Raw genomic sequence first — 18,664 nt, forward strand, 5'->3', positions numbered from 1 at the left:
CGGTTACATTACGAAGGTATGCTAGGAAAACGGGGATTCTTCTGGAAAGAGTCAAAAATAGAGGCAAGGATATGCCATCTGGAGAATATATAGACAATAGACGGGACCGGCGTCTTTTTGGGGCAGGGAACAAAGGCACTGGATGCCCGACTACCCTTGAACATAAACTAATGACTTGCTGCCTGGTTCATTTGACCTCTTATCACCTTACTTAGTCTAGGGGAGGAAAGAAAACTTAGGATATTAATCCTAAATAATAAAAAGACTTAGGTAACTTTACATAAATTTAGGATATCTTTTACTGAGTTTATTTTAATGCCCTATATTAAGGTCCGGTGTTTTCTTGCTCCCCGAGGTCAGTGATACAAGATGCACAGTGGCCCTCTTTTTCTAACCATAGTCGTCCAAGGGCCGATCTGATTCAAGGAGGCAACGATTGAAAGGCGGTAGGGCATGTGCGTATCACATCAACGGTGAAGTCAGGCTCCAAAGAGACTGTTTTTGGGCAACAAACGAGACATCATGAGGCTAGCAATGTACGTCAGAGTGCATTGACATGCATGCATCCATGCAATGCAACTCTTTAGTGATCCGCAGGAAAGTCTTGAGTCAGAGGTCGTACTTTCGGTGACATTCCAACCTGAGGTGATGTTTTGAGGTTGGATTTGTCTCCTTGAAGTCAGTCACATGTGAAGTCACGACGGGATGGGCTACCCCTGCAGGGAATGGAACCGTTGGAGCTACTATGTACAACAAAGTACACCACAACAACGACCAGACTTGATCTACTAGCGCTTAGAAATCATGTCATAGCAACTCGATCCGTGATTATGTAGAGATGCCTCTGTATCAAATGATTTCTAACTCCATTCCAGTGAAGGTCGATAAGAAAGTTGCTCCCTACCAACCTTAGGTATTGTAGTTGCGTGCTTGGGTAGACTTGCATTAGACAGTACCTATCCACGTGGCGATAAGATAAAGAGCTCCTTCCGTCATCCCACGGCTCTACAGCCTACAGAGCTCGGCAGCTTGACACCAACAAACAACAGTGTCAAAAGACAATCTTCGCCTTAAAGATGCCCCGGGACTGGACATCGTCTGCTCATCACTACAGAGGCCCAACAATACATACTTCCTACCAAGATGTCTGGAACCGATAGGGTTCCGTCTCCCCCGGAGCCTGCGACAGAGTCGTCTCTACAAGGCCCGGATCTGGAGCTTTCCCATAATCAAACTCCAGACCAAGAGAACGAAGCTATTGAGAGCACGATGCCTCCTTTCGAACCATTGTTCACTCTCCTAACCAACTCAACTACAAATACTACTGTGCATCCTCGCGTCCACTACGTCTTCTCCGATGACGACCCTTCGATCCTCGCTGCCGGTGCTCAAGACCCGTCGCACCGACCTCTTGTCGTAGATCTCGCGCCAGCTCCCGAAGGCGAGTCCAACCGATGGGCTGTGTCCTGGGCCGCCAGTCTAACGCCCGATTTCGCCGTGACAAACTCGAGCGTAGCTGTCCAGCAGAGTGAGGGTGAAGAGAACGGAGGTGCTGGTGCTCTAATGCTCCGTGTTGAAGGCATCGAGCGCGAGCCCGTTGAAATGCGGCCCGAGTCCCTGCCTAGCTCTGGCAGTGGCGCCATAGGAGGTGAGGACGTCGATGTCTTGGCCGAAGAGTTCCGCAGACGGATGGGAGTGTTGAAGAAGGTGGTTGATGAGGCTGAAAAGAGGCGTCTGGTGATAGGACAGGATGAAGACATTCCCGATGCTGAAGAAGACGATGGTGCACCCGATGAAGCGGTGGTAGACTATGATGAGGACAAGGGGAAGGGGAAGGGGAAGGTGAAAGCAGAGAATGATTGACAGGAACTCACTTGAGAAGTTCAGTTTGCCCTGATGAGTTTCAGGCACTGTATCGGCAAAGATGGAACCGTGCCATCAACCGTGGTAAGTTGCATACTGTCATCGGTTCTACCATACTAACGCACCTACAGATTGTGATTCTACAAGATTAAGGATTTTGAAACTTCGGCACCGACAATACACAGAGATGTCCTAATGAGATTATGGGTCATCACAGTTTCAGGTGGACCAGACACCTTTGAATATGAATGAATACAGCTTGGCGTATAGGGTTTGTCTGATACATATGGGAATCGAGCGTGTCAGATTGTTAACTACCGATTTGAATATTTGATCCGAGTCAAAACATCACGATGCATCAACACAAGTGAGGAAGCGAAATGTAATTAAAAGTTCATACTATAAACGCCTCGAACTAATGCAAAGAGAAAAGGAAATCAAACGCCAGAGGAGTGGCAGAGTCAAACCAGGTTGTATAAACAAAAAAGAAAAAAGACGGGCTATCGGGCTATAGCAACAGTGATGATCCAAATCCAATGGGAATACGCATAACACAAATACAGCTCTGACACTGCTTTTACCTCCACACGATCCCGGCCCACTTCTCTGGGGCGCGTATATATTCCTCAATGAGTACAAGTATCGCCTCTGGGCCAGTCTCTCATCGTTCGACTCCTACCTAGTTCCGCGGTAGCTGGGGCAGATGGAACCGCCCTCCGCCAACACTGTTGAGCAGAGAGGATGCTGTGTTGTCGGCAGCAACACGACGGGCTAAGCGAGCAGGTAGGACAGCTGTGTGCATAACAGGCAAGCTGCCAATGGCTGCCTCGATGCTTCGCTTCTTGTTGTTGTTGTTCTGTCCCTTGATGACGAAGATGTAGATGAGAACAATAATGACAATAACAACAATGATAGCAACTGAACAAGTTAGCGAGAGGCCTCATGTCAAATTGAAGTTGCGAATACATACCACAGATACCCAAGCAGATCCACTTCTTCTTGCGTGTCTTGCGGGCAGTGTTGACGGCCACACCAATCTCCTCGTTACCCTTGTCGAGGTTCTCAACGACTTCCTCGCCCTTCTGTTCAATTTGGGTGACAGCAGCTTCTTGCTGAACGACAAGGGTGTCCATATCCTGGAACAATTGAGCCAGCTCAACCATTTGCTGCTCGATCTTGATGAGAGCCTGGTGACGATCCTGAACAGCGCTCAGAGCAGCACGGGCACGACCCTGGCGATCGCTCTGCATCATGGCCTGGCTAAAGACCTGGCCTCCAGTGGTGTCCTCGACAGCAGCCTGGATCTCTTGCTCCGAGGCATCTGGGCGCACAATACGGTACTGGCGGGCCATCTGATCCTGTGTGCGTTTTCGGAATTGCGACTCGACTTGCTGGTATTGGGTGATGGCAGCCTTGAGACGGCGGTCAATGCGGGTGACGTGAGGGTTGTTCTTTGGCGATTTCGCCTCAGGGTTAGACTTGACGGTGCGGACTCGCTCGGTAAGCTCGCGGTAGAGAGACATGGTATCAGCGGAAAGTGAGTCGAGCTGGCGGCTGGCGGCACTGGAGCCTGAGCTATCGGCATCGTCAAGAGTTCGCTGTTGGATCATGCGAAGCTGTTCCAAGTTCTGCTCAACAGTGTCGATTCCACGGTCGATGTCGCGGCACTCATTGAGAATGGCGTTGGGGTCGCCTTGGCCAAAGCCGACGGCGTTGTGGGCAAGCGGAGCCATCTCGACGCTACCTATCCCTCAAGCCATGTCAGTATGTGGTGGTAGAGGACAACCCTTTGAGTCCAAAATTCTCACCTCCATAACCCTGAGCGGGTGGGCTGTTGTAGCCACCGCCATTGCCGTAGCCATTGTTACCGCCATAGCCCTGGTCAGGAGAGTCGTATGGATTTTGGCCACCGTATCTGTTGCCAAGGTCAGTAAGCAGAACGAGTAAGCTATATGTATGAACTCAGGCAAAACATACCCGTACTATAACAGAAGTCAGCAGAGTATTCATAAAAAAGGTCTGGGCAGTTGGAAGAGAAAACAGCAGGTCGCAAAAGGGTAAGGGCTCAATTGGCGTCGCATGGGAAGCACTCAAAGTTGGAGCGGGATCAACAGGAGAGGGATGGATAGGAGGCGCAAACTAACACTCATTGTGGTGACTGAGCTCGAGCTCTGCTGTGGTGTCTGTTTTGGTTTCGACGAATTTTACCTCCTTTTACCGGAGGTTGGTCGTTTTTCGAGAATGGTCTTTGATTAATTGCTTTTCTGTCGTCGCTTTTCGAATCGAGTCGAGTTGCCAAGGGGTTTGGTTAGAGAGTGTTTCTCGTCGCGCAGCAAAGAGAAAGGAGCAAGGCCCGTGGGATATATACGATCAAAGAGAAGAATGATCGAGACTTGTGTAAACTAGTACTGACGAGGTAGAAAAAGGGAAAAAAGAAAAAGACGGCAAGTGAAAAAGAGAGTCGAGTGAGACGAGGGAGGGTGTAGAGTTAAGGTCAGAAAAATAAGATCAAGGCCAGGTGCAAATGAGACGTGACGGGAGATGGCAAGGAAGGCCCCAGCCAGGCCAGGAATGGGAGTGCGAACCCAGTCCAGGTGCGAGACGAGATTAGTGGAGGTGTTGAGTAGCAGCGGCAGTGGCAGTGGCAGAGTAGCACTTAGCCACTGAAATGTTAGCGGGCCTGGGGGTGAGGGTGGAGGCTAAGGCACTGGCGCTTGGACGCCGCTCACTGCCTTTAGCGGGCTAGAGATTACCTTAGCTTAGCCCTGTTCCGTACAAGCACCATGCTTCCTCCGTGTTGTGCAAGCCCCTTTGCTCTCTTGGACGGCGATGCAGGGTCCAATAGTCGGGATCAGAGATGCAAATCTGATTCCAGTTGCGACTTCTAGTGTACGACGGCTACGTAAGAGACTCTGTTTCTCTGGTTGTTTTGGCCGAGTGCCAAGGTTCGCATCGTCATGATCAGCTTCAAAACAGCCCCTTTGATCGTACGCGATGCCATGATAAAGGTGCTCAAAACCAGAGCTGCAACAGACAGAAACACTTTGAGAGTCTGGTCAATCATGCGACACTTATTCAATAGGATTATCATAGAATGGCACCAGAGACATACAGTAACCTAGCTATAAATGAGCTTAACATGTTTTTGGCTTAGAGGGAGGACAGAAGACAGATTCAAGCATACACGCTACCGCTGGATAACACCATTGATCTCGCCATCTTATTTTGTCTAGCACCCCTGGACAAGGGGCAATCCCGAAATAACCACTGTCCCTCGATAGCATCGTTCATTGGCGATGCATTCTCCACTGTTTCACCCTTGGGCGCCTGCTTTCCATTAATCCTGGTTTCTTCAGAGTGTGACTGAGAATTCTGTAACAAGTCTGGTGTTTTATATCCAATCTCTCTATTTGTCTCCGACTATCATCGCATCCACCGGCACTATCCGACATCATCATCAAAAGCTTCAAACTCTGATTCATAAACAAAGTCTCTCGTGTCATCCGCTAACTAAAGCAATTGAATCCGTTCGTCTGCAGGCTGACAACCTCCACCTGAGTGAGCCCTGTGATCCTGCGCTAGTCCTTCAGCTCTGCAAAATGGCGCCCACCATTTCGAGACTGACCTCGACCAGGGGGTCTCGAACAATCAACTTAAGCTTCGCCGCGTGGGTCTGGAGCGGCATTGCCAAGGAGGCTATTCGCTATTCGTGGTATTTTCGGATCGAGGAACCATCATTCATCTTGTCCTGTGTCTGGTACAGAGTCCAACATGGAAATGATAGCATATCAACCTTACAATGAGAGCAACTCTTTTACTAGAGGATAAGTCGGGATATTTTGTATGCACCTCGTAATTTCCCGTTGCTTATGCCCTTGGTCAGCTCCACCAGCAATGCTTCGTCTTACTCTGCCATTCAATGGACGGGACAATTGACACCTTTCCAGCCATCCATCTCATATTTCAGCCGCAGAAACTTGTTGCGCAGCACAAACCAACAGGCTTCCCAAATCCGTTTCCGACGGACTCTACTCTAGGCTTATTCCGAGAACCTTGCTTGAACGAACGATAAGTTTGAATTTTATTCTCATTTGCGGGTCGCAGTTCCTACCAATATCATGTTATTTATTAATTGCATATCTGTTAAAGATGACCCAACCTCTTCGCTCCCTAGGTCACCTAATGACAGTATAACTTCTTCCCCAATCTTGAGTCCAGCACATACATCTGATACTCCATCTGATTTCAAAGACTATCATTCTGCCACACCACAACGCCAACATGTTGAAATCCCATACTCAAAGAATAGCATATGCAGACACATAGCTAACGCTGAACTGGCTCGGAATATCGACCAAGTTGCTGCGATCGTATTTGATAATATTAAATCGCCCCTTGTCTTGGAACGCATCCTCTTGTCGGATGAGCTCCAGAGCTGCCATCACCACACCAATGGGGTGTCGCCCGCATACCGAATTACGGGTTTGTCGTAGAGTGGCAAGAAAATCTTGATGAACGCCGCTCTCTACAGCATCCATGGCTGCTTCGTCGATGACTCTAATCGTCTCGTGAATCGGGGGACCGTTGGGTCTGGGGCCATCCTTTCTCAACTGCGTCAGATCAAAAGGACTTTTCGTAGGTGAATAGGGTAGGTAGCTGAAATGAGAGCCCCAATGACAAAAATCGGAGCTGACTATAAAGGCGTTCTCCGGGTCTTTGAGGTATGGCAGTAAAGCTCGTCCTATAATATTCTCCTCATCCCCGTTGTTACTGCCTACAAGAACAGGCACAATCTTGGGAAATTTGTCAGGCGAGTCAAATGACTCCTGACAGCGGAGATAAAGATATGGCATATGCATCTCAAGAGAGTGTTCCTCAATCTCGCGGCGTTTGGGCATATTCTCCATTTCTAGTGCGTCCTGGAGCTCTCTGACCACTTCCTGGTCGATATCCAAGTCGCCAAATGGTGTTGCATACTTTTCAAAGTTAGTGGCTGCACATCCTTCGAGATAGTAAGTGTGAGATGGACCAAGGACGATGACTCGCTTGGCACGGCTCAGGTCAAGGGTCTTATAAGCCCAAGCTGCACACGGCCCAGAGAATGCATATCCCGCATGGCTGCAGCATACTATCGTCAGCTCAAGAGTATATCAATGCGCTTCGCAGGTAAACTCACGGAGCTATGATCACACGAGCTCCGGTAACAGGCACTGGAACTCCATCCAAACTCTCCGGGACTGCCGTTAGATAGCTCTGCAGCTCAAGGCGTAGCGTTTCCGGGTCCTCCTCATACCAGGAGCCGGCCTTTTTCGCTGGTCGGGTGGTCGTCATTGTAAAATGAGAAGTTTCAGAACAAAATTACAATTCTGACGATGATGGATGAGGGTTTATTAAGCAGATATAAATATGTTTTAGATAGATACCTAGGGATGGGGAGGACGAAAGTAAGTCGGGTAGGAACAGATCACATCCGTGGGTGTCTTACCTCTTAAGGTTGCCCCGCCTTACACAGCGGGGTACACGAAGCTTTAGGCACATGCATGCTGTGCTTGCTCGTTGTGGCATGACTTCAAAATGGTTGGATGATAAGACTCGAGAGTTTGTTGTTCTTGAGGCATCAGGCGGAACGGCACATTATACACTCTACTGATGAAGCTGCTCCTTGGGCAGTCCAGGATTTATATGCTGATGCATGACACAAACAGCAAACACTGACAATCGATGCCCAGATGAGCCACAATCATGTATACGTATAACAACTGTATCACATAAACTGTGTTCTTGCTATTCATTGCTTCTCATGAGTAGCCAATCTCATTCATTCATGCATTCATCCATCAATCCACGACCCAGGCATCGTGATGGTCTCCTTCTCTATCACCTGCCAGAACTCTTTTGCCATCCATTCAAATTCTGGCGCCCAAACTATTTCCCATTCACTAGGGGTCGGACCAAACTTGAGTCCTAAGAGTCGAATCGGTATCCAATGGTTGTTGTTCCATATCTCTCGACCAGATCGCTCTACTCGTCTAAACGTATGGCGCGCGCTCGTTGACGGCAGCACGTTCCGTACTTCATTCCTCGATGCCTCGATTGCGTCTGAATCGAAAGCTGCGCGAAAGTGTTTGCTAATATTGATAGACTCTTGTTCTCCGTAGAGCATCAGGTCAACTCCGCTCTCCTGCAAGATTGAAACAAACTTCTGGATGCAACCTTGGAACACATTATCCCAATGAAAGAATTCAATATCAGGAGAAAGGTAGCAGAGAGCTCCGCCAATAACTGAGATCAGCGGTGTGCCTTTCCAGGTTGGAACCTGATATACATCCCAGGGCTGCACTATCTCGACCGTGTGTAAATCTTCCAGTCTGGCAACTGAGGCTACCTCCAGCACCAACTGATCCCATCCCATGTTAAAGAGTGATAAGTCCCACATGGCCCAACCTCTTACCCACGGAAGAACTTCATCTGCGAAACGAATACCGAGTGCCACAGCTGCCGAGTGCATGAGTGAAACCCCAGTGCGACTTGATTCCCCAACGTCGAAACTGGTGATTTTCTGATCTCGTGCGAGAAGGTAGGAGAGTGTTCTTGGCGCTTGACAATGAAAAGATCCAAGCCGGAAAGCTTCCAGACGATGGATGAGCGGGCCATTATAGAAGTTAGGCAAGAATCTTTGCTGAAAGATTCTAATATACTCGTCATTATAATCGCATGATCTATGATAGTCGAACATACGCAGAACCATGCTTGTCTCTGGCTCATCCATATATGACTGAAATAAACCTGCAATCTTTAGCCATATTTTCTCCGGGTTGCTTCGATCGGGATTGAAAACTGGCGCTGACAATGCACTTCTGAGAGCATGTCAGAACTTAGGTATCGCATGACTGTGATGTAGAACTTACTTTTCGGGGCCAACTTTCTCAAGCAAAGCTTCATGAAGCCCTAAGCTAAGTAGCAACTGACAGATGTCGAAGTTTTTGCTTTCCGCAGCGTACTGTAAGCCAAATTAGTGACCATACCTAACGCTGCTCGGTGGTGCTGCCATACATAAAGAAGAGATTGTCCCATTTCATCTTTGTCGAACGGAGACGCTTTCCGATTTCCGAATAGCTCAAGAACACCGGCCCTATCTCCTCCTTCTATTCTTTGGATAATCTCAGATTCGGATGAGACGACATTATACACTCGATAGTTGTATGTCCAACCGTAGCCAGTTGGAGTCGATTGTAGTTCATATACGGACGATGAAAACCAACTTGGCAATTGGAGATACGCTTGCCACGCACCAGTGGTAGTAGCATATGCCATGGCTAATCGACCGAATTTAGAAGGGGTATATATCTTGTTGAGCTTTGAACCGTGTTTCGGTATACGTGACAGTTGAGATTCATCAATCTCTGTGACATTGCAGCGAGATTCATCTCGCTTTTGGGCCTCGATCTGTGGGGTTTCCTCAAGCTTAGAGCTTCCACAATGGTCCTTGAGTGTTTTGGTGAGCTGAGTTGCAATTAGATCAGGTGTCATTATCGTGATAGTCCTTGAAAAATATCATTAGTTACTCCTCAGCGAGGGAGCTCCGTGTCAGCCCCCGTCATGTCAATACTTACATATGCCAAGCCTGTATCGCTAAGTTCAGCAATGATATTGACTCGTTCAGTCTGGTGGTGAGAGCATCTAAGCTTTCCTTTCCAATGGTTATCTTCACAGCGGCTAGCTTCCGTTTGAGGCCAGTCTTGACTTCGAGTTTCGAGGATATATAATCTGCGTTTTGTCTAAGCAGCTCCAGCGCCTCCATTGAAGCTCTTAAGTTATCTTGCACCAGCGAAAACGTAGGCAGCATATTGAAAGACTGCTGATTCGGATATTGCTGATCTAGGACTTCAAATATAGACTTATAGCCTTGTAGACGTTTCAAAAGAAGCTGCGTTTCCTGAGGTAAATCTTGGGCTTGGTCCCACAACCTCTTCGTCTTGATTACACATTTCCCAATTTCTGTCGAGATTTGGACAAATGCAATAATGCTTGCGGCGGCCTCCATCCTCAGTTGTGAATCGGACGGTTAATACTTATGGTATGAGCCAACGGTCAAAAGAAAGAATAAATACAGTTGCTACGATTATGAGAAAACAGCCAGCTTCTATGGGCAGGACGAGTCATTAATAATGAGTCGTTAAATCCCAACAGACAAGAGCACTGCCTCTTTAACGACATAACCAACAAGACTGTTACCTTTGTGGGACAGGGTTGACCAACCAGGCTACTTGATTGAGGCTATCCATGTCGCTATCCGGGGTTGAAAGGCGCGTAGAGTAGTGGCCATGGGAAGATAGGCGGCAAACCGCAGCACATGTTGAATTATGGATGGATGGGTGCCTTGTAATGTTTCACATCATGATCAGGCGATGCACCATGATAGGCCTCCCAAATATGCCTATACCTAACACCACTGGCATCCAGTTTCCGTGTTCTTGGAGACGGGCAGTCATTTAGATAGGTATTCATCGTATAAACAGTATGAAATCCTGTATGCATGAGGAGGCGCCCGGCGGTTATTAAAGACGGATACGGTGCGGGTACGGGCCGTTGGAGGCGCTAAACATCGCCAGCTCCACCAACTGTGAAATCATCAACAGGCACTGAGTTCTGTCCAACTACCTTACCCTACAGTTCTTATGCTGCAGGATAAAATTGCATGTGACAAAAAGAATATAGAGCCTGTAGACTATTTGATTGTATTTACCTAAATATAAGAGGATATGGCCCTTACAGATTCCAATCTGTTGCAACTAACTTGACAATCCATCATGCGTTCATTCTTAGTGACTATGTTTAGCATTGCAAAATTGAAGCATTGTCCTGTCGGTGGTCATACATGAGCAAAACAAAGAGTCTTTGCCTTATAAAACCAGCTTATCTTACGGAAACTGATCTACCAACCAATGTGTAAGAATTCCCTATCATGAGATCCCGCAAGAGGTGAATACTTAGTACTAAGGCACGCCTTGCAGCACGGCTCGTATTCCCTGCATTGTGGCTTCCGGTGCCGCGTGCCCCTTTCGATAGTTGGCATGCGTCAGGGAAAGCTGAAAGACTGAGGCTGGCTGCAGGACGGGGTTAAAGACAGCGGTATCTAACGCAAGGAGCCACACAGAACGGTAAAGATGTGCAACAGCCGAGTGAACCAGTTACCGTGTAGTAGCCACAATGTGATATGTGGTTCAACAGTTGTCTCTCGGAAGAGCCGTAACCGTTCCGGGGATTTTTGCGAACGATATCAACTGGGGCTAGAATAATTGAGCTGCGGTAAAGACGGTCGAAACCCGCAGCCCCACGATTCAATGGATGCTCATCTAACGACAAAGCTCAGATGGGGAACTTGAGCTGATGCTGTTTTCTTGCGAGAGGTGGGAAAATAAGTAGGGCAGTTTGATGAAAACATAAGATAAGATATTTGTTATGAGGTGGAGGGTAGCACCTTAGGTTGGCACTATAGCGTCGGATTGCACAATCTAATTGCGACAACATCAAACATCTGTCGGAGATATAAAATAATAATAGAATGCTAAGAAAAAATTCATAGAAACTTCCCATGTTTCTAGTTTGCAAGTGTTTCTCCATATCAATGGATGCGTTTGTCCAAGTGAAGTGGATTGGATGGAGCTATCCATTTACCGAAGTCGGAGTCAGCCCCAGTGGCGAACGGGTCTATTGCCGAACCGACTGACCGGACTAATGAACTTTATTGGCATATTATCCCGAACCGAGTCGTCGAGTATCTTGGACTCTTGAAGTCTGTTGTGTTCAAACTTTGCTCGTAGGTAGTCGAACTAAGCTTATACATACGTGGTAATGTTTATCATAACTCGCTGAACTGGGTGCTAGGGACCCTGGAGAGTAGGTACTACTGATTTACGGGCTGGCTGCCTTTGAATAGCGGGCGCTGGCGTCGACAGTGGGCTAAGACATGCCGTTAACTAACGATCTATAGCGCCCAGCCCTGTCTCATCTGTCTAATGTTTCTTAGGAGAAACTGTCTACGCTAATGACGCTGCTAACTAAAAAGAACAGAGAACCGACATCCTAATCTGATCTAGGCTGGCAATGCCTCGCCCGCGACCGAAAAAGCTCTGTCACGGTGTTAGTCTGGATCGTCGAATGCCGTGCCGTTTTAACCATTGAATTGCCACTAATAAATGACAAACTATGCAATAAAATTAATCAGCTCGCTCTTTGACTTGAGTTTTTCCTCCTTCTCGTTGCTTCGAGCCCAATGTCTCCCTTCCCTGTGACAATCTGCTGTACTTGACTGTATGACACGGGATTTACATACCTGAGAAACACCTCTCACAATTGTGTAACCAGCCCTTGCTTGCCTCAGTCTGCAGCTCCTATCTCGACCCTCCCTGGTCCAGGGATCAGCCTCCACTGTCGCATTCCGTCATCGTAACTAACCTAAAAGTCGCCGAAAACTCCTGCAGCCCGCGGCCATTTCATTACCTTGGGTTCCCCCTCCAGCTTCAGCTCCCGGGCTCTTCTTCTCCCATCTTCAACACCAACAAAACTTCACTTTCATTATCCTTTTCCCACGACAAGAGTGAGCACCCTCTTTTGGCGCTCGTGTCACTTCTTCGCCATGGGTATTCTTCAGAAGATGGCTTGGTCAAAGAGCACCAGGATCAAGGTGATGATAGCCATTGACACTTTGTTTTTCCTCGTCGAGATCGTCTCTGGCTTCCTTGCCCACTCGCTGGCCCTCATGGCCGATGCTTTTCACATGGTCAGTCAATCGCATCTGTTTCGCGCTGGATGCGAATCGATGGATAGAACATCAGCTAACTCGGCGCAGCTCAATGATATCATCTCCTTGGTTATCGGCCTCTGGGCTGTGTCTGCCGCACAAAAGACCTCCACTGACGAATTTACCTTTGGCGTACGTCTTCCAAACCACCCGCGCGCCCCTTCAACCCTGATGCGCTTGTCTAACTGTCTTCTAGTGGGTTCGCGCAGAGATTCTGGGTGCCTTCTTCAACGCCGTTTTCCTAATCGCCCTTTGTGTTTCCATCGTCCTCGAAGCATTGACCCGATTCATCGAACCCCCTGAGATCAATAACCCCAAGCTCATGCTCATTGTTGGTTCTGCCGGCCTGTTCTCCAACTTTGTCGGTTTCTTTGTCCTCGGCGGCCACGGTCATTCTCATGGACCCGGCGAGCACGACCATGATCATGAGCACGGGCACTCTCACGCCCACGTCCACGACGAGGAGGAGGGCAACGCCGGTTACCAAACCCAGGGCACTCTTGCAGACGAAAGTGGCCGTGCTGCGGAGGTTCTACCCGAGGCTGTGATCCACCGTGCAACAGCGTCCAAGAAGTCCAACGGCAAATCCAGCGAACAGCGACATAGCAGAGATGCATCCACACGAGGCCGCGACTATCATCGATCCAGTAGGAGTGGACACGCTCGTTTCGCGAGTCTCGATGACTTGAGCATTCACCCAGCAAGTTTCCGGCAAAGCATTATTGAAGCTACGCGTGGCGAGACCAACGAAAGCACTAGCGAGAGCGAGACCGACGCCGAGAACTCTTTGATAATGGAAGAGGACGAGGCGCATGAGGAATCACCTCTTCTCAAAGACGTTGCGAAAAAGGGTTCTTCGCTTGGTCACAATAGAAAGGGCTCTCACTCTCATTCCCACTCTCGACGACCTAGGCGGGACTCGAGCGTTCATCACGGCCACCACCACACTCTTCCCAAGAAATCTGGCAAGAAGGACAGCCACGGCCATAACCACGCTGATATGGGTATGAATGCTATGATTCTCCACGTCATTGGCGACATGCTTGGCAACATAGGTGTCATGGTTACGGCTCTCATCATCTGGTTGACGGATTGGCCTGGCAAAGTCTACGCTGATCCCGCCGTCTCTCTGTTCATCACTGCTATCATCCTCAAGACCTGCATTCCTCTTACCCGAGGCACTGCTCGTGTTCTTTTACAAGCCACCCCCGAGCATATCAGCGTCCCTGAGATTAGACAAGACATCGAAGCTCTTCCCGGCGTTATTACCTGCCACCATATTCACGTCTGGCAACTCTCAGACACCAAACTTGTCGCTAGCATGCACCTCCAAGTGTCTTTCCCCATCGATTCTCACAGTGGCGAGAAGTACATGGAGCTGGCCCGACGAGCTCGGAAGTGTCTTCATGGGTTCGGCATTCACAGTGCTACGATACAGCCCGAGTTCTGCTTCGATCAGAAGCACTCACACGATGCAGAAGCTGCTGCTCCTCTGTCCCTAGATGGTCCTACTGATCCCAACAAGGGCGATAGTTGCCTCCTTGAGTGTATCGATGACTGTCAGGCCCAGGGTTGCTGCCCTGTCGACTCGTCATCCAAGGCTTCGTCAACAAGACGATGTAGTGAATCGTCGCACAGCGCCACCAGCCCTCATGCGCACGATCATAACCACGGCCACGGCCACGATCACGGCAAAAACCACCAGCACTAATCCACTATAGCACATCAGGTTTTGTTCCGGGCTTTGCTTTTAGGGTGCTGAGGCCCCTGGCACCCACACCTATTTTCTGTCTCTACTACATACAGCGAATAATTTCTCCTTGGTCTTTAAACTAAAAGGGTTTGGCGTTCTATCGTGCGGAAAGATGACTCTAATATGGGGTAGTCTTATTGTTAGGCAGCATTTGGCACGAGAGTATGTGGTATTCGAGAGGTAGATGGTACCTTTTTTGTCTTTGTACGATAGATAGCGGTATATCACGCGGATTGAAATTTTCTTTATCTTGTAGCATCTATCCTCCCCGTGTTCTGCCATGAACGGCTTGTAGCTTGCGCTGTTGTGCTGTTTCTTGAGTAAGGATGTCTCTTTTCCTGCACAATATGGTATCGTCCCTAGAGGCACGAATAGTAATCACTAGCAATGCATGTCTGTTTATTTATTTGTTTTGAAAATATCCTCGATGTGACACAACGCCGCTATTTAACGCCATTTTCTTTGGGCTGCATTTAGTCCCGATTTGTATTTACACTTGATCATACTCAATTTTCTCATTCATAAAGGGCGTCAATCAATACCTACGCCTGCGGCGGAAGGATGAGTTCATCACGGCTACCGACTTCGATGACGCCTGCGTCACCCTTGAACAGATACTCCACACGAAGAATCTTGTCCAAGCCCGGAGCTGGGTCCCAGAATCCTGGCAGGCGACTCTTGCGCACGCCATGGGGGATCACTAGGGCTGGGCCGCTGGAATACGATGATTCGTTGATAAGGGCGGCAACGGCGATTGTGACATCGGCAACCTGATCGCTTGTTGCGAGGATGCCATATTCATCAGGGATGCCGTATTTAGCATTGAGGATAACGAGACCACCAAGCGTCATCTGACGCTTCTGGCGGCCCTCTACTGGATGTGCGAGGAGTGTTGTGATGTTGTCTGCCTCGTATCTATGCCGAGCAACGGCGACTGGTGTCCCAGTTGAAGAGACATCTGAGCGAACGCGGCGGTGAGATCGTGAAACTCGTTGACGGCGACGATAGTTGAGACCAAGTTGCACTGCCGCAAGTCCAGCAAAGGGTAGGGCACCAGCCCAGAAAAGGACACTAGACCCAAGAAGCGATCGTGGTGCTATGAGAAGAGGGACACTGAGACGCTGTCCAAGGCGGGACCAGTAGACGGAGAGGTGAAGGTTGTGCAGACTGATGCCGACTTCAAGACCAACACGCGCGAAACGGCCAATAGACCACAGATTGCGGAGGGCAAAATACTGGTCCTGGAATGTGTTGGAACAGAGCTCTGCCTCTACACGGGCTGATGAGGATAGACCAGGATCCAGTGATGTCGGAGGAGTTTGGAAAGGTAGAGTCAGGTCCTTGCTGTATCGGACAGCGCCGGCCAATGTAGTTGGTGTAGCGGATGCAGAGACAGCCCAGCTTCCATGCTTGCAAGAATTAATCTCGTAGTCGAGACCCCTAATGCCGCCCTCATCGCCAGGAGAGTCTGACGAGCCTGGTACAGGTAATCGGTCTGATGGTCCTGTTCGGAAGCCTAGTTCAAAGTTCGGGGTTGCTCCAGGGGCTTCGGCGTTAAAGAAGTCAGGACTGATTCTTGAGTGTTCAGAGAAGAAATGAGAGTATTGATAGGATCCAAAGCTCCAGTCGCCACTGTCTGCGCGCAGGAATCCTGTTCCCTGTCGCAGATTCTGGTAGAGACCTAGAGCAACACGCGGTTGAATCGACGTGGAATCGCGCGACGACTGTATGCTAGCCTCGGCTATGGTTGGTTCTGAGAATTTGGGGAGGAGGAAGTGATGATAAAGACGGCTGGTGACGGAGAACTGTGGTAGAACATCTGACTCAAGCTCAACAGCAGTCTTGATCCACCTAAGCTTATCAGCCGATGATGGAGGTGAGCGGTTCAGAAACTCTTGTCGATATCGCAGAGAGGCCAATGGAGCGAACTTGTTCTCAACGAGTTGTATGAGTCTCTGTCTGGTGATCGGCAGAGGTAACAAGGGTTGATATCGATCGTACAAGAGTGATGTTGGTACCAAGGATAGATCCCGTGTAATGCCGTAAGTAGATCCAGTTACAGTCACGGTGGGTGTTGCGACCTGGATTCGGGGTTGTGATAGACTCTCGATTGCGTCCTTCTCTTCCTTTGAAGCAAGACTTGCGAGTCGTGTGACTTGCGGTTGAAGAAGCTTCTGGAGTGCTGGTAGGTCGACTGTGACGGAATGACTGAGAGAAAAGTCAAGGATTTGCAGCCCTGAGGCGCCAGTTCCGGAGCCAGAGGCGTCAAGTCGAATTCCTAGATCAGAGCTTGTCTGTATGCCGTTCTGCAACCGGTCCCAAACAGCTTCTTTAAAGGCGACCTCGTATTCTGATTGTGATGCGCCTGTCTCTTCAGTTTCCAGGAACTGGTCGAGGTCATACTGAGCTCGTCGCGCAGGATCAATGAGAGTTTCGAAGGCATCCTGGACACGGAGGAATTGCTGGTGAGCTATGGGGCGCAAATGCTCAGGATAGCTGTCCGGGTAAAAGAGGATAAACAGACGGTAGTATGCGCTCCGGATCTGCTGTTGCGACAACTCCGAATTGTCTCGTGAGAGGCAGAGAAGGTCGTAGAAATTGGTGTCGAGATCCTCTGCTCCAGGTGCTGGATCTTGTGTATGAGGCACAGGTCCATAGCCACCCTCAGTTGAGCTCAAGGCAACCTTCTCATCGAGGTCTGGATCTCCCGTCTCGGAAACACTTGTTTCACGCTCGTAGATTGAACTAGCATCATCGTCCCAGAATTGGAACTCCTGCTTTGTAGCAGCAAACTGTTCGTTGAGGGAAAAGCGAGATGGAGCAGCTCGAAGAGCTTGCGCGGTAGCTGGAGCGCCTGAAGACAGACGGTGCTCGTCTACGTTGGCTGAAGAGCGCACTGAAGAGTTTCTGGAGACGCCACGACGAGGACGAGCGCGGGGCACTCGAAGACTTTCGCGGCGGGAGTCTCTGTCGTGGGTCATGATGTCTGATTGATGGTGTTGAGGGAGAGGCAGACGACTGACTAACTCTCCGTTGAGTGAGTAGACTACAGATCAAAACAATAGAGAAGTCACCGCCTCGGGCTGATGGCAGTGAGTGAGCAATTCTCCAATCACGATACACAAGAAAGCGGATGCATCAGTCAAAGGCCCCTCGCACGATCCCGATGTGGGTTGATCCATTGTTGGGAGAGTTGGAGAAGTTGTTAGGCCACTAATGTAAGCACCTACTGACGCAAACTGCAGGGGTCGTCCTTGAAGTGTACTGTGCAACAGAATTGTATTGGTAGTGAGAATTAACATTCATCATCTATCAAACTTTGATCCTCGAGCTTATGGAATAAAACAAGGCTATCAAATTGGTAAGTGCCTTAGTTACTGAGGGAAACAACACTTGGTTATATCGTTACATTTGCGCCGGCCCCATTCTTGGGTCTTCAGATCCACGATGCCCCCAGTCTTTCCAGGGACTCACCTCACTCCATTGAGACACGATGAACATGTGGCAGGTTTAACTAATAAGCGTGGACAGTAGCGGGGTATCCAATTCTATTGTTCCTGAGACTACTCTTATTTTACACGGAATTTCCATTAGATTATGTCTCTAACAAAAGTCCGAGTTGGAGTCAGTTTGTATTCACGTAGAAATGAAACATCGAGTCAGCTGGCTTAGTTAGTAGGTAGTTTCATCCTACATACCAGCCATAAACAGTTACTCAAGATCATCCATACTCCACCTGTTCATCCACAGACCTTCAAACAAGTTTCGGCGTTGCCAGGTCATCTCGTGCAACTGTTGTACCCACTTGAAATTACAAGTAATACCTGATTACTACAGTATCTATTATCAGTGTCCTCAGAAATGCAGTGTCTCTTCATGGCATGACCGAACCCTCTGAATATTCGAACTGTCTGTGGAACGTAGCATCAGTGTTCGACAGCACGGTTCGCGATGTCATGCGTTTCAATGAGCTAAGCAAGGATTCCCCAGGGTCAAGGATAACTATCCATGTCCTTAGCGGGCAGTATTATTGTTGAAACAAAACTTCCTGTAATGGGAGCCACTCAAGTATTAGTATAATCAACTCTCTCAGTCAACTATGTGATATCGTAAAGGCCTATTATAGATACCTTACCCAGGAAAGAGAAAAACTTCTGTCCTTGAACTCGATGTGCCAAAAATAACTACTTATCCCCACAGTCTAAAGGCCTCCTAAGTTGTGCTAAGCTCCCAAGTCTCTTCAT

At 48.8% G+C, this 18,664-nt stretch overlaps 6 protein-coding genes across 6 annotated transcripts; 2 read left to right on the top strand and 4 right to left on the bottom strand.

Moving 5' to 3' along the window:
- Positions 1–1,143: 1,143 nt before the first annotated feature.
- FPRO_01495 (uncharacterized protein) lies at positions 1,144–1,863 on the top strand (the record flags this gene model as incomplete). The annotated part of the gene is made up of 1 exon (XM_031230839.1): positions 1,144–1,863. The coding sequence occupies one exon, from the start codon at positions 1,144–1,146 to the stop codon at positions 1,861–1,863; it is 720 nt and encodes a 239-aa protein (XP_031074978.1).
- Positions 1,864–2,542: 679 nt separating this feature from the next.
- Positions 2,543–4,013, bottom strand: FPRO_01494 (uncharacterized protein; the record flags this gene model as incomplete). The annotated part of the gene is made up of 5 exons (XM_031230850.1): positions 2,543–2,781; positions 2,834–3,607; positions 3,672–3,778; positions 3,841–3,845; positions 4,008–4,013. 5 exons carry the CDS (start codon positions 4,011–4,013, stop codon positions 2,543–2,545), a joined length of 1,131 nt encoding a protein of 376 aa, XP_031074979.1.
- A 2,148-nt stretch (positions 4,014–6,161) lies between these two features.
- On the bottom strand, positions 6,162–7,194 carry FPRO_01493 (related to protein tag-253; the record flags this gene model as incomplete). Its single annotated transcript, XM_031230861.1, has 2 exons — positions 6,162–6,981; positions 7,040–7,194. 2 exons carry the CDS (start codon positions 7,192–7,194, stop codon positions 6,162–6,164), a joined length of 975 nt encoding a protein of 324 aa, XP_031074980.1.
- A 499-nt stretch (positions 7,195–7,693) lies between these two features.
- Positions 7,694–9,907, bottom strand: FPRO_01492 (uncharacterized protein; the record flags this gene model as incomplete). Its single annotated transcript, XM_031230872.1, has 4 exons — positions 7,694–8,720; positions 8,772–8,863; positions 8,917–9,406; positions 9,477–9,907. The coding sequence occupies 4 exons, from the start codon at positions 9,905–9,907 to the stop codon at positions 7,694–7,696; spliced, it is 2,040 nt and encodes a 679-aa protein (XP_031074981.1).
- A 2,595-nt stretch (positions 9,908–12,502) lies between these two features.
- FPRO_01491 (uncharacterized protein) lies at positions 12,503–14,378 on the top strand (the record flags this gene model as incomplete). The annotated part of the gene is made up of 3 exons (XM_031230883.1): positions 12,503–12,646; positions 12,716–12,799; positions 12,864–14,378. 3 exons carry the CDS (start codon positions 12,503–12,505, stop codon positions 14,376–14,378), a joined length of 1,743 nt encoding a protein of 580 aa, XP_031074982.1.
- A 584-nt stretch (positions 14,379–14,962) lies between these two features.
- Positions 14,963–17,401, bottom strand: FPRO_01490 (uncharacterized protein; the record flags this gene model as incomplete). Its single annotated transcript, XM_031230894.1, has 1 exon — positions 14,963–17,401. One exon carries the CDS (start codon positions 17,399–17,401, stop codon positions 14,963–14,965), a length of 2,439 nt encoding a protein of 812 aa, XP_031074983.1.
- Between the last annotated feature and the right edge of the window lie 1,263 nt (positions 17,402–18,664).

This window comes from Fusarium proliferatum (assembly GCF_900067095.1).
Source record: "Fusarium proliferatum ET1 genome assembly, contig: FPRO_scaffold001, whole genome shotgun sequence".
Lineage (NCBI taxonomy): Eukaryota > Fungi > Ascomycota > Sordariomycetes > Hypocreales > Nectriaceae > Fusarium > Fusarium proliferatum.